The sequence below is a fragment of the Lissotriton helveticus genome, chromosome 9 (assembly GCF_964261635.1).
Source record: "Lissotriton helveticus chromosome 9, aLisHel1.1, whole genome shotgun sequence".
Taxonomy (NCBI): domain Eukaryota; kingdom Metazoa; phylum Chordata; class Amphibia; order Caudata; family Salamandridae; genus Lissotriton; species Lissotriton helveticus.
In genome coordinates, this window is record NC_136070.1 from 884,873,960 (window position 1) to 884,888,410 (window position 14,451).

General features: G+C 41.8%; 1 protein-coding gene across 1 annotated transcript in view; it reads right to left on the reverse strand.

Annotated features, from left to right (window-relative positions):
- The window catches only part of LOC144781955 (cytochrome P450 2G1-like), a 691,701-nt gene that overhangs the window by 113,801 nt on the left and 563,449 nt on the right, over nt 1–14,451 (reverse strand). Inside the window, exon 6 of the mRNA XM_078661045.1 lies at nt 12,751–12,892. Coding sequence (XP_078517171.1) covers nt 12,751–12,892 — 142 coding nt within the window. The remainder of the gene's footprint in view (nt 1–12,750; nt 12,893–14,451) is intronic.

Below are 14,451 nucleotides of genomic sequence, written 5' to 3' on the forward strand. Positions count from 1 at the left end.
GGGTTTAGGGTTGTGTTGTAGTGTTTGCGTAGTGTAGGGTCATGCTGGGGGTAGTGTTTTAGGGTTTAGGGTAGTGTTGTAGTGTTTGCGTAGTGTAGGGTCATGCTGGGGGTAGTGTTTTAGGGTTTAGGATAGTGTTGTAGTGTTTGCGTAGTGTAGGGTCATGCTGGGGGTAGTGTTTTAGGGTTTTGGGTAGTGTTGTAGTGTTTGCGTAGTGTAGGGTCATGCTGGGGTGTAGTATTTTAGGGTTTAGGGTAGTGTTGTAGTGTTTGCGTAGTGTAGGGTCATGCTGGGGGTAGTGTTTTGGGGTTTTGGGTAGTGTTGTAGTGTTTGCGTAGTGTAGGGTCATGCTGGGGGTAGTGTTTTAGGGTTTTGGGTAGTGTTGTAGTGTTTGCGTAGTGTAGGGTCATGCTGGGGGGTAGTGTTTTAGGGTTTTGGGTAGTGTTGTAGTGTTTGCGTAGTGTAGGGTCATGCTGGGGGTAGTGTTTTAGGGTTTTGGGTAGTGTTGTAGTGTTTGCGTAGTGTAGGGTCATGCTGGGGGTAGTGTTTTAGGGTTTAGGGTAGTGTTGTAGTGTTTGCGTAGTGTAGGGTCATGCTGGGGGTAGTGTTTTAGGGTTTAGGGTAGTGTTGTAGTGTTTGCGTAGTGTAGGGTCATGCTGGGGGTAGTGTTTTAGGGTTTAGGGTAGTGTTGTAGTGTTTGCGTAGTGTAGGGTCATGCTGGGGGTAGTGTTTTAGGGTTTAGGGTAGTGTTGTCGTGTTTGCGTAGTGTAGGGTCATGCTGGGGTGTAGTGTTTTAGGGTTTTGGGTAGTGTTGTAGTGTTTGCGTAGTGTAGGGTCATGCTGGGGGTAGTGTTTTAGGGTTTAGGGTAGTGTTGTAGTGTTTGCGTAGTATAGGGTCATGCTGGGGTGTAGTGTTTTAGGGTTTTGGGTAGTGTTGTAGTGTTTGCGTAGTGTAGGGTCATGCTGGGGGTAGTGTTTTAGGGTTTAGGGTAGTGTTGTAGTGTTTGCGTAGTGTAGGGTCATGCTGGGGGTAGTGTTTTAGGGTTTAGGGTTGTGTTGTAGTGTTTGCGTAGTGTAGGGTCATGCTGGGGGTAGTGTTTTAGGGTTTAGGGTTGTGTTGTAGTGTTTGCGTAGTGTAGGGTCATGCTGGGGGTAGTGTTTTAGGGTTTAGGGTAGTGTTGTAGTGTTTGCGTAGTGGAGGGTCATGCTGGGGTGTAGTGTTTTAGGGTTTTGGGTAGTGTTGTAGTGTTTGCGTAGTGTAGGGTCATGCTGGGGGTAGTGTTTTAGGGCTTAGGGTAGTGTTGTACTGTTTGTGTAGTGTAGGGTCATGCTGGGGGTAGTGTTTTAGGGTTTAGGGTAGTGTTGTACTGTTTGTGTAGTGTAGGGTCATGCTGGGGGTAGTGTTTTAGGGTTTAGGGTAGTTTAGTTGTTTAGTGTATGCTAAAGGCATATTCGTTCTAAAAGTTTTCGTTATTTTAATTTGCGGCCTAATAGTACATGCGGGATTTTTTTTACGGACTGATGGTATGCGGGATTTCGTCATATATTCGCTAATCATACTTTCTATGGCAAAATGAACCCCCTCATTTTGTTCCTTTTTAAATTAAATGTTTTAAGAGTTACCACTTCATTCCAATCAAGATGGCTTCAGGTGTGCCATACCTTTGTAATAAGTAGGACTCTTAGCACTCTAGTTGTTCTTTAGAACACTCTGGGACATTCTGTCATTGGGCTATAGTTGGGCTACATCTGGCTGATATTTGGGCTACATTTGTTTTTTTTGTCTCTGGTGGCCATCTTTGGGCTACATTGGGCTACATTGGGCTACATTGGGCTACATTTGGGCTCCAACATATATATAGCCCAATGTAGCCCAATATATATTTTTCAAAGTTAATTTTCGTAAAAACCACTGGAGCCTATATCTTGAGACATAGCAAAGGCACATCGGGCTACCAGTCCCTACAATTTTGCCAAGTTTGGTGTAAATCCATTCAGCCGTTCAGGCTAAAAGTGAGGCCAACCGCCCTATGGAAAATTGCATGGGAAAAACACGTTTTGGGACCCCCTTTTTTCTCGGCCCCCCCTTGACGAAACCCCCCCAAATTTTCCGGGGCTGCTCGGAAACAAAATGTTCCATTTTCCTGAACATTTCAGCCAATTCTGTCCTCAAACGCCAAAGTTATTCGACATAGAATTTTCAAAAATCCCATAGGAAAAAAATCCTAACTATATATACCTACTGGCTATCGCCAGTAGGAAATATATATATATATATATATATATATTTGTAGATCAATAGTGAAGAAATTGTAGATAAATAGTTATGATAAAAAGATGTATTTCTGCAGTCACTTATATACATGTTAAAAACATAGACTAATGTAACTATGTATGATAATTTTTTAAACATAAGTATTTATTCTGTGTACACATAAATAGTTACATATCTATAGTTGAAATAAATGCTTATATACAGAGAGAAATGATGTATATTTCTAGCTGTCTGTGTATGGTGGTTATGCAGGGAAGAGTCAATTCTTGAGTAGCTTTCTGAAGATAAAGGTGGCTATCTGTGGATCTTATGCTGGGGGGTGGAGTTCCCTAGTTTGGCTGCTTGAACAGAAAATGAGTTGCCACATATTGTTTTCTTCTTGTATCTTTGGATATTGAGGCAAGGTGCCACTCTAGAGTAGAGGTTCCTTTGTTGAATGTGTTTGGTGATTTTATTCCTGATGAAGAGAGGTCCCACTCCATGTATTGCTTTGTGGGTGATACAAAGCAGCTTAAACATGGATCGTCTGGCAAACGGTAACCAATGCAGAGCTTTCAAGGCAGGGGAGATATGGTCTTGCAGTTTTATATGTAAGAGTAGTCTGGCAGCCGAGTTCTCAATGTGTTGTAGTCTATTCATGGCCGTTAAAGGTGATCCATGGTGGAGGCTATTGGCCTAATCGAGATTGGACAAAACAAGGAAGATGGCAGCCTGGACCTTGTGTGGAAATCCTAAATTGGGGAAGATCTGTTGCAGAGTTTTTATAGTAACAAAGCTTCATCTTGCTAGTTTGTCCACTTGGGTACTCATCAATAGCTTGGAGTCCATGGTCATTCAGAGGTTTCTTACTCCACTCTACCAGTAGAACAGCAACCCCATTGCAGTCAACTGTGTTCTTCAGGTCATCCAAGATGGCAAGGAGGGTAGATTCTGCGCCTCTTCCTGGATGGAATTCTGTTTGGAAGTCTGAAAATATGGAATTTTGTTCAGTGAATTGTGACATCTAGGCGAAAGCAGCTCTTTCTATCAGTTTGCCCAGTAAAGGTCCATCTGAAATCGGTCTGCAGTTGTAAAGATTCAGCGGGTCCAAGTTTGTTTTTTTCAGTAACGGGTGTATGTATGACTTTTTAAGTTCTTCAGGAAATATTCCAGTATTAAGGAGCTGTTGATGATTGTCCTTACTGGAGTGGCAGCAGAGGTTGTTAGAAAAATTGTCCTGAAGGTTTGCGGTGGACACGGGTTAGATTGACTGCCAGCAGGCCTGCTTGCTTTGACCAGGTCCATAAATTCATTGGGGCCGATTCACAGAACTAACTTAAGACAAAATCCTAAACTTACTACTTTTGGTATTCACAGAAGTTAGGATCTTGTCTTAAGTTTGTCTTAAGACAAACCTAAGACAGACTTAAGACAAACTTAAGACAAAATCCTAACTTAAGTTTGTCCTAAGTCAAACTTAAGACAAAATCCTAACTTCTGTGAATACCAAAAGTAGTACGTTTAGGATTTTGTCTTCAGTTAGATCTGTGAATCGGGCCCTCTGTGTGAAATGTGTTTGAAGGAACAGAGAGGCAGGGTTAGAATATTCTACGATTGTAGCTTTGTGAAAGGGTTAGTGCTGATGGTTTGTCTCTGTTTTACATATGAGTCCAACATGTCTGCTTTGTCCATGTAATGATTTCTAGGCCAGCAATGATTGTTTTTGGATCAGGAATATTTGGTTTTTGAACCACATGTTGCAGTCACCAAGAACACATAGGTTGGATTGCAGTGTTATCAGGTTTGAAACCATGTCTAGAAGTGCATATGGGAATGTTGCCTTTCTAAGTGGAGGTCTGTAAAGGAGCAGAAAGTTACAGGAGGAAGACGGTGTAAATGTAAATGTATATGTGTGGATACTTGTAAAGCGCACTATCACCTGAAAGGTATCTTGGCACTGTATACCGCTGTAGTACCCTTCCTGGCTTTCCCTGTGAGATGCCCCCTTACTGGGCACCTCCAAGGTGAGGCCAGGCATCCTAGGGCTTTCGGGGCCGTTGTGGAGGTTAAGCAAGCTATTGCCCAGAGTTGCAGAGTGGGACCCATGATTAGAGTAGGCACCTAGGCGAGAATTATCGAGTCCGTGGACATTGAGCCCAAGACCCTGCTGCGCCGGGAATTGAACCCTGGTCCCGAGCCCGACCTCTGCCTCAGGGTCTGCCGCTCTAATCGGTGAGCCACACTTCGAGTAGTATTGCATCTGGTGAAAAGGGCCCCGCAATCTTTTATGGAGAGGTTGTCAACTTTAGTGATATGTAATGTTTGCCAGAACACAACAGGTCGGCCACCTCCTTTTTTGCCTATACTATTTTGGGTGACCATTTGATAGCCTAGATGAATGGCTTCATGCAGGAATTGAGCTTTATCATCTCTAACCATGATTCAGCTATGAATAGTAAGTCTGGTTTTGCATCAGTGAGAAGGACTTGGATGTGATGTTTATTCTTAGAAAGTGATCGGGCATTTATTAGTAAATTAGTTAGTAGATAGTTTAGAGAATGTGCTTTGAAGATAGTGTGACTTTGTTTTGAAGAGAAGTGAGGAGTATTTTGTGGGCTTGCAGCTGGTGTGTCCTTAGTGTTGGTATTAGGTGTATGAGGATACCAATCGTGTAGCTTTTCTGTATCCTGTTCTTTGTCCAGCAGGCTAAGAAGGCATTTTGATGGGTCTGCATACGTAGGTGGTGGAGATGGTGTCTGATAGTGAGTTTGTGTGCTGTTTTTTTTTGGGTGTAACCCTGTTGTGCAGTAGACATAGAGGAGTGAAGTTGAGAGGTATGGCATGTTGCTTATTTTGTTTATGTCTGTCTACGGCGAAAACTGTATGAGTTAGGGGTGACAGTGCAGCATGTGGGTCATGTGGCAAGGTTCTAAATTGTCCAATGGATGAGATGCGGTTGAAAGAGAGTTGCTGTGATGCTGTATATGTGTTGGGTGTGGTGGAAGAGTGAAAGGTTGGTATTGGAGTTTGTTCGTTTGTGTAATTTGAATGGTGAGTGTATGTTTGTAGTTTGTGATGGTAATTATTATGAGGTGTTGAGCTTGAGAGATTTTGTTGTGATGGTTTGTGTGAAATGTTTTGTTTTTGAGGAGTAGTGAAAAGAGATGCTAATGTTGTTGTTATATGAGATGGATTTGTCAGTATTGTATTGCTTGTGAGTGAAAGTTGTAAGGTAAAGGGGGTGGTGATGTGTTTGTGAGTAAAGTGTATGTTGTGTGTAAGAGGGGATGAAATAGAGTTGTGAGTGTTTATCTTAGACTTGTTTGCTGCAAGAGGTAATGTGTGTGGTGCAGTAGAATGTAAATGCTGTGTGGTTGTCTTATTGTGGTCGAAAGAAGAGGAAGGTTTTGGTTGGAGAAATTATGGAAGGCTGAGCATAGGATTGTTGGTGGCAAAAAGGGGTCTATTAGGAGTAATAAGAGCAGGGAGTGTGTCTGGTTGGAATCTAATTCAGTGTGGTGTTGATTGGGTTGTGTTAGTCATGAGTGTATTGGCTAGTGGTATAGGATAGAGTTGTGTACTGTTTGTAGGTGGTGGTGGAAATTTGTGGAAGCTGGGATAGAAGTGTGTATAGGTGTGGTTTGTGCGGTTTTGTAGTGGGTGCTGAGACATTGAATTTTGTATAAGTTTAGTTTGTAGTGAATTAGGAGAGTGCATGTGCTGTGAATGTGTTACTCTGAATGTGGGTAGTGTAGGGTGGGTATTGTTGTGTATAAAATTGGGTAGCATTTTTGGTCCTAGTCCCGATCTGTCTCGAACAGGCTCAAACAGGCACTCACCCGTGTCCTCTCCACCTTTAGACTCGACACCCGGGCTGAGACACCCTGAACGCTGGCCTTATATAGCCCAAGTAGTCAGAAGACCCCTTCAGCCAATGTGAACCCTAGTCCAAACAATAACCAATCATAACACTAGCCCTAAACCCTATAACCAATAGGAGACAAAGACCTGGCAACCAATCATAGCCCTAGTCCAAGCACTCAATTAGGCACAAAACCCTAAACCCTACGTCCAATAGAAAGGCTAAACCCCAACCAGAGTCCCAAACCTATTCCCAGCATCCAATCACACAGGAAACCCTAGGTCCTATATCGAATAGAAAGCCTAAGCCCAGCCCTAGTCCCAACTCTAGTCCCAGCAACCAATCACACAGGAAACCCTAAGCCCTATACCCAATAGAAAACCTAACCCCACCTCTAGTCCCAACCCTAGTCCCAGCAACCAATCACACAGGAAACCCTAAGCCCTATATCCAATAGAAAACCTAACCCCACCTCTAGTCCCAACCCTAGTCCCAGCAACCAATCACACAGGAAACCCTAAGCCCTATATCCAATAGAAAGCCTAACCCTAGCCCTCGTCCCATCACTAGTCCCAGCAACCAAGCACACAGGAAACCCTAAGCCCTACGTCCAATAGAAAGCCCAGCACCAGGAACCAATCTTAAACCCTAAACCTATCCATCAATCACATGGGTATCATATGGGAGTACTCTCAGCTGGAATTGTAAGATCTTCTAAATATATACAATGTTATTATGGACTATTTGAAGGCAGAGGTTTCAAAGAATTTGGAACAAACGTGCCCTTTGGAATTCATACATAGTATTGCCCTGAGGAAGTCGAAGGGTGATGACCCAATGACGAAACACGTGTTAGCTATGCCTATTGCCTGGTTGTGAATGTACTTACCAATGTACCAACAATATTGTAAATATTCTATTACTGGATGTGACAGTCTTGAAATGAATACTTGAAATTAAAGAAGAAGATCTTCGTACTCTTGGACATTACTATTTTTTGCTCAGGATAAAGACATGTTGTTACCTATCCACCAATCAGACCAGTAACCCTAAGCCCTACATCAATAGAATCACTGGCCCAGGAACCAATCAGTACCCTCAAAAACCAACGAGAACACTAACCCTAATCCAATAGAAACCGCAAATGCAACCACCAATCAGTGCACACATGTACCATCCAATAGCAGACAATATAAGGTCCCTCCGACCTCAGGCAACGTTTGCTGGTCAGGGAGTTGGAAGCTGCTCCTCAATTCAGAATCTCCTTGGAGACAGACAGGCTCAATCCACACTTTGGTCTTCCGAAGGTAAGGATCTAACAAACTTTGCCCTCTAACAATACTGTTTGTATAAAACTTTACTCAAAGCAATCATCCAGCTAAAAAACAAGTACAAAATCCCTAATAGACACAACTTAAACAGCTTGCAACAGATTACTGTTGTCTCAGAGCACCCTCTGTTCACTCTCTGATGTAGAATATCCCTGTTGCTAAGGGAGAGAAGGGGGAATCTGGTTTCACTCACTTGCTAACACAAAATTAAAGATGGGGTAGCTTGCTTAACATACAGGTCTGAGCACAGAGCAAGGGAGAAATTAGGAGAAACAGCAAGTAGTCATGAGGGATGTGAGAATAAAACAACAACAGATTTTGGACTGCCAATCCCACAATTCAACAGGTTAAATGAAACAGTGACGGAGAAAGTAAAACCTCAGGTTTCTAAGCAAATCAGGTGCAAAATGATGTAATCACTGGCAGGTTAAAAGCATTAATTTTCAAATTGTAACAACCACAAGCAAAACAGTTACAAATGATGCAATCACAGGTAGGAAAATCAATTTTTAAATTATAGGAAAGAGACAACACTAGTCTGCCTCCTTACCTTCTCCTGGTCTTTGGTTCACTGCAATCTGGGGAACAGGGAAACTTCAGCTCACAAAATGGAGGTGAAACTAGACCATTGTATAATTGCTATGGCTCATTACAATCGAGATTTTGTAGGTCAGGGTATGGTATATCACCAGCTAGTGCTGGCCAGGTGACCCCTCATTAATAAGGGGATACATGCGTACACAACTTAGTATGTGTATAAAGGCACCTCAGAACCAATTTTGATATTTCCAATGTGAAAGTGAAATTCATAAGAACTGATACTTAATTGTTGTGCTGGTGGAACATCAATTTATTCATAAAATGTGTATTAGCATCCACAGCTGGAAAATTGACCCAAGAATAAAATACTTCAAAATAATAGGCATTGTGGTCTTCAACCATGAAAATTATGTCACCACCAACATTGCTAAGGCCAAGTAAATTTGAATGTGCAGAGACAGCAGGTCTACAATTGTCAGCTACAGCTATAGGCTGAGATGCCACCATTAATAAAACTTTCATTGAAACATAGTGCTTACACTAATATGGGTAATCATTTTTAAGGTTCAAGCTTGAAAAACAAATAGAAAAAATTAGGTGCGTCCTAAAATACTGTGGAGGATTAATCCTCAACACCATGGACAACCCCGGAGGAGGTGTATGGGTACTATGGGCACACACAAGTACTACTCAGGAGACCTGTTAAATAAGTCCCAGACCAATGTTGGTAGCTTCATGTCGTAGAGGTTTTACTGGTAAAGCAGAAGTGTGCCTTGGGATGACAGGACATCAGAGTGTTGGGACTGAGTCTCTCTATAATGTCAGTATCTGCCAGCCCAAATCCTGGCTGGCTCACAGTGCCTCATCTAAACTCCTAACCTTCCTAGAGTAGTAAGTGATTTTGGCAACATAAAACATGACACACTAGTCCTCAAGGGAACAGTGGAAACAAATCCTTAACTCTTGTCACTCACTCATGCATGCCCGCAGTGAAGGCGAGAGACACAAAATAATGTTTACTAAACAATTATTGACATTTTCGTAGTCTATTATGCAGTATATGTGCTGCGATCACTAGGCAGATGAAACTAAACAAAGTAGTTAGCATTAATATCAGATTGTATAAAATAAACATCCCCACCATGGCAAACTATCTACCTGTCTAGGCCTGCCCTTACTATGGGGACACAGGGATATATAAGTGATCTCTGGCACTGGCAATATACCACATACCTGAAGTATTTAGTTAGGTGGCCAACATTATGAGTTTAAACTCAGTTTATGCAAGGCTGCATGTCAGGCTCTGAGTGCATTTGTTCCAGGACATTTCTCTCTGCCGGAATTCTCCTCTCTGCACCCAAGGGGACGAGAGACAGTTTACATGATCAATACTACTGTGTTTGAAAACTGCAGCTTTGCTACCATGTTATGTCTAGAACGTTAGATGCTGGCAAAGTAAACAGAACACTATGAGGTAGATTCCGATCTCGGTTGGAAAGCACTCCGACTGAGCCGGATCTGGGGTGTTTTCCGACCGATCCGGACTCCTGCAGTCCGACCGAGCGAGTACGATACGGCTGTATGCTGTCTGACTCGGTTCGGTCGGAGTCCCATAGAAGTCAATGGGAGCCGATCGTACGATGTATACATGGGCTCCCATTGACTGAATGGGTACGTTGCGGAAACGTGCACCCCCCACAGTGGATACGCGTTGGTGCCATCTGCATCATACATGCCTGTGTTGGTTCTCCCACTGTGTCCGAGTCATAAGGCTGCGGGTAACAGGGGGTCCGATGCGGGCCCCCAAAGCCCAACTCCGGGAGCTATTGCAAGCCGGAATCTCCGACTCGATCCGGCTGTCCGAATCGATCATCGTACTGGCTCGGTCGAAATTCACCTTCATTGCGCGCCACGGTTAGTTTACGGCCGAGACATACGGAGCAGTCCGGACCCGGAAACGAGTTGGACGGAGATTTTGCGCTTGTTCGCATCGTACTTCGCCGTCCGGACCCGTGTACGAACTGGGCGGAAATTCAGAATCCGATCCGCTAATGCCAAACACGATTTGGTGTCCTTCCGACCGAGATCGGAATTGGCCCCAGAGTTGTTATGTGTTCTCTGCAACCTTGGATGAAATATGCAGACTGAATCCCGAGAAGAATCCCTGAATAACAGATAAAAAGTACATCATATTCCTAATATAATGTAATGAAAACAAATGTATTATGTGTGGCTGTGCAAAGCAGAGACAGCCTAAAACATTTATTACACAAAACTAAAGGGGAAACGTCCATTACAATGCAGGCATTACATCGCAATGTCTTTACAACGCAACTTTTACAACACAAGTGTCTTTTAATCGCATGCCATTACAACGCATGCCATTACAACTCATGTCGTTACAACGCATGCCATTACAATGCATGCCAATACAACACATGTCCTCACAACGCAGTATAAGGTTAGTAATGGAGAAATTTAGGTTTTAGGGAGGGTACGGGTTTACGGGTAGTTGGGAATAGTAATCTTTACCCCTACGTTATCCAACACTTTCCCTACAGTTGCACTCACTGGAGTGGGAATAGTAATTTTTACCCCTACGCCATCCAACACTTTCCCTACTGTTGAACTCACTGGAGTGGAAATAGTAATGTTTACCCCTACGCTATCCAATACTTTCCCTACTGTTGCAGTCACTGGAGTGGGAAAAGTAATTTGTACTCCTACGCTATCCAACACTTTCCCTTCAGTACACTCACTGGAGGGTGAATAGTAATTTTTACCCCTACACTATCCAACACTTACCCTACTGTTGCACTAAAAGAATTATGCGTTGTAGTGGTATGCGTTGTAATAGAATGTGTTGTAATGGCCATTTAAAAAAAAATTGTTGTAATGGTATGCATTGTAAAATCATGCGATGTAAAAGCATGCTTTGTAGTTGTTTGCATTGTAACGTCATATATTTGACTAAAAGGGAACCAAATTGTACCCAGAAGAAAAATCACTACAATTCAAAGCAAGGGCAGATGATTTTAGGGGTCATACATAAAATAAAAAGATAGGTAAAAAGTGATCTGTGGGGATGTTATTCACCTCGGGGTTCTGAGTGATATCATAGACAAGCAGTGCTTTGCTCTCATTGTCTACTTGATGTCACTCTGAAACTCTCAGTTAAAAACATCCCTGTAATCGATGGTTACACATCAATAATTCTAAATATTCTATGTCAGCTCCGAAATGTCCAAAACCAGCTATAAGGTAACTAGGAAAAAAACAAAGCCTAGGTCAAACCCCCTGTCTGATTCTTTGTTTGGTGGCCATCTGTTCTTGGTCCTCCCCAATTCCAGCCATGCTGTGAAGAGTAACAACCTAGATAGCTTTTTGGTAACTCCACGCCTTTCATCACTTCTGAGGAAAATTATTCAGCTTCCTTTAAACTCCTTAAAACCTTTAAAAGTATTTAATTTTTCTTTCACTGGGAAGAACTCTTATTGTTATCAGGCCAGAATTGTGTTTAGAGAACAGGAGTGTGATTCTTCTTGGACTGCCAAAACATTGTGCACAAATAATACAAAATGCATACCTTTCCTATTTTGGAACTCAAGCAGTATACATCTGTGACCTTTACTCTTTCCCTGCTACTGATTGGAATAAGAACCAACTTTAAATCACATTTCATAGTTAATTCCACTGTCATCACTAAAGGGTGTCTTTTTGTAGCTGGTCACTGGCTTACCCATCTATCACTATTAGTTCCTCCTTGCTTTCTCCTTTGAAAGTTTCCTACATCCAGCTCACTCTTACAGGATGCAACACTTTATCTTACAATGCCTCTATTTCCTGCAACAGGCTTTCTTAATCCCTCCCTACCATTGTGAATAACATGGCATTTCACAAAAAAAGTAAGATTTTTATTTGACCTGGATGACATTTAGCTGTAATTTAACTACTACAATGGAAAAACATTAACCAAATAGTGACTATACCATTGGGCCTCTTATCCAGATGAAGAGTCATGGGACACCTTTAAAAAATGTATCAATGTCTCACTCTCGTCTCTCAGTTCTCCGCCTTATTTGAAGTTTGATGGGCCACTATGTTTTAGATGAGCCAAACGTCAGCTGCCTTTGTTGTCAAAAACATGCACCATCCCTCCCACCTGCCAGTGTCAATGACATTGGAAGGAACACTTGACAAAGGGTGGCCCTCTGACATTAATCATCTCGCTTTTTTCATGTCTTGGGCCACCAAACAAAACATGACAGCCTTGGGCATGAAATATTCTTAGATGTCTTATCTAATGCTGAGGAAAAAAACACGACATGTCAGGGACATTGTTTTTTTCCTTTCCAAAAACACTGGCCTCTCTATTTTGTGGATTTGTCTTTGAAAAACTAAGAAAATTACCAACTTTCTGCAAAAATCCCCATCAAACAGGTAGGCACTTCACCTTAGGCAGACAGGTCACTAGACCACCAGAAGAGCGGACTATGATATGCCAGATGTTTTGCAGGCTATCCATCAAGGGCTAAATGAAGTACTTTGTTGTATACTGAACTGTGAATCTTCTGACCAGAAACAAATGTAATTGTTTTATGTGACGTTAGTTGTTGGAAGTTTGGTTGATCTCAACAGCCCAGCAGATAAACAATATTTACAGTGATGCATGTACTAGAGACTCTGTGAAAACAGTATATAGACAGGCAAACGATAAATCAATATTCTTCGATAAAATGTCAATTTATAGTAATAGTTTTTACCTAGAATTTCAGGATGCTTCATGAGAGCAAGTAATCCGTATGAGGTGGTGGTGGTGATAGTCTCAGTGCCACCAAGAATGATGTCCATAACAGTCATGACTAAATTCATGATGGTAAATACAGATGATAGATCTTCTTTTTCCTGGAAATAAATGCAATCCATATATTAATTAGTTAAATTAGCAAATGTATAGATCTGTCCTGTGGGCAAGAAAGTAGTGTATAGAGAAATATACTAATTATAAGTGAAAGTATGCAGAATAGAGAGAAATACATCCATGAGACAGATACGCTTATAATCATTTATTTTACTATAGATATGTACCTATCTTTGTGTATTGCTTTGTATAAACATGTAGAATAATTATGTTAAAAAATGTTTTAAGTACAATAACACTTGGAAACCGGAGTTTATCTAGTGCATCTTTGGTCCACATGTTCTTCTTCCATTGTAATGAGAAAAAAGGAAGTCTTACAGAGAGTAAGAAACTGTCCTGAGCACTCTTGGTGCACTGAAAGTGCGTAATAATAGATGAACCAAAAGTAAATCACATGGTAACATCAAAGCTTAGTGGATATATTTATTCCTTTTATAAATCCAAAAGCTGTCCATAGAAACAATTGTCTTCTTATGTGAATTTACACATCTTTTTCAAAATAAATCCATTGCAAATTCATGGAGCATGTATGAACATAAGGTAGAATGGATAACCCCAATGCATTTCGTGCTAGAACAGCACTTCTTCAGGGGGATTTATTTCTAGGAAAAAAGAGAAATAGAACCGAGTGTAGGTTGCTGAGCAACAGGAACAGAATGACGCAAGCATATAAAGCGCAAACTGTGTAAAATAGTAAAGAACCTCGGACTGGAACATCTCACAAGAACACCCGGTGTTCTAAAGATATATAAAAATGACATGCCAGTAAATTAAGATAAGGTGCTCATGGAGAGTAACCGTGGTAATTAAAAATTGAAGGAAACGCTCCGGACGTGCCCACTGCAAACAGATGGGCTGAACACATGGATATCCTGATGGTCACGGAAAGAACTGTGTATGTCCTTCGAGCTGCCCCCCGCAAATGGAACAAGGTGTGGACAGCGTGGAATGTTTATAGGGGTGAGATCTGTGAACCCTTACCAGAGGGAGATGAACTAGATTCCGAGGGGGAGGAGGAGTGATGGATAGGGCTAGGGAGGTATGCTTCTCCGTGTTAAATGCAGCAACGTGTTGGGATAACTTGCATGGGTGAGGACACTGGGGCAGGGAAACCTGCTGATGTGAGGGGAAGTGTGCAACATAGTTAACAGTGATGACACAAAGTTGGGGAGGGGGGGGGAAACTTTCTCTTAGAAGTTACACGAAAGTTTCCCATGTTGGGCATCGCGGAACCGATACTTAAAAAATTGTTCACTACTGGTAACAGATGTAAGATGTACGGAAGAGCATGTACAGAGATTAGACAGGGAGAACGAGATTACAATACAGCATAGGTGCTACCGATTGTGATTCCAGAATTGTATTATACGAATGTGAATGTACCAGCTTGTAAGTATCATCCTGATTGATTAATATGCCTTTATATCAATAAAAATTTTAAAAAAAAAAAAAAAAAAAAAATTGAAGGAAACAAAGTCAGGAGAAATCCCCGTCGTGGTCGAAGATCTCCGTGAAAGTGAAAGAATGAATATGTGCGCGAATT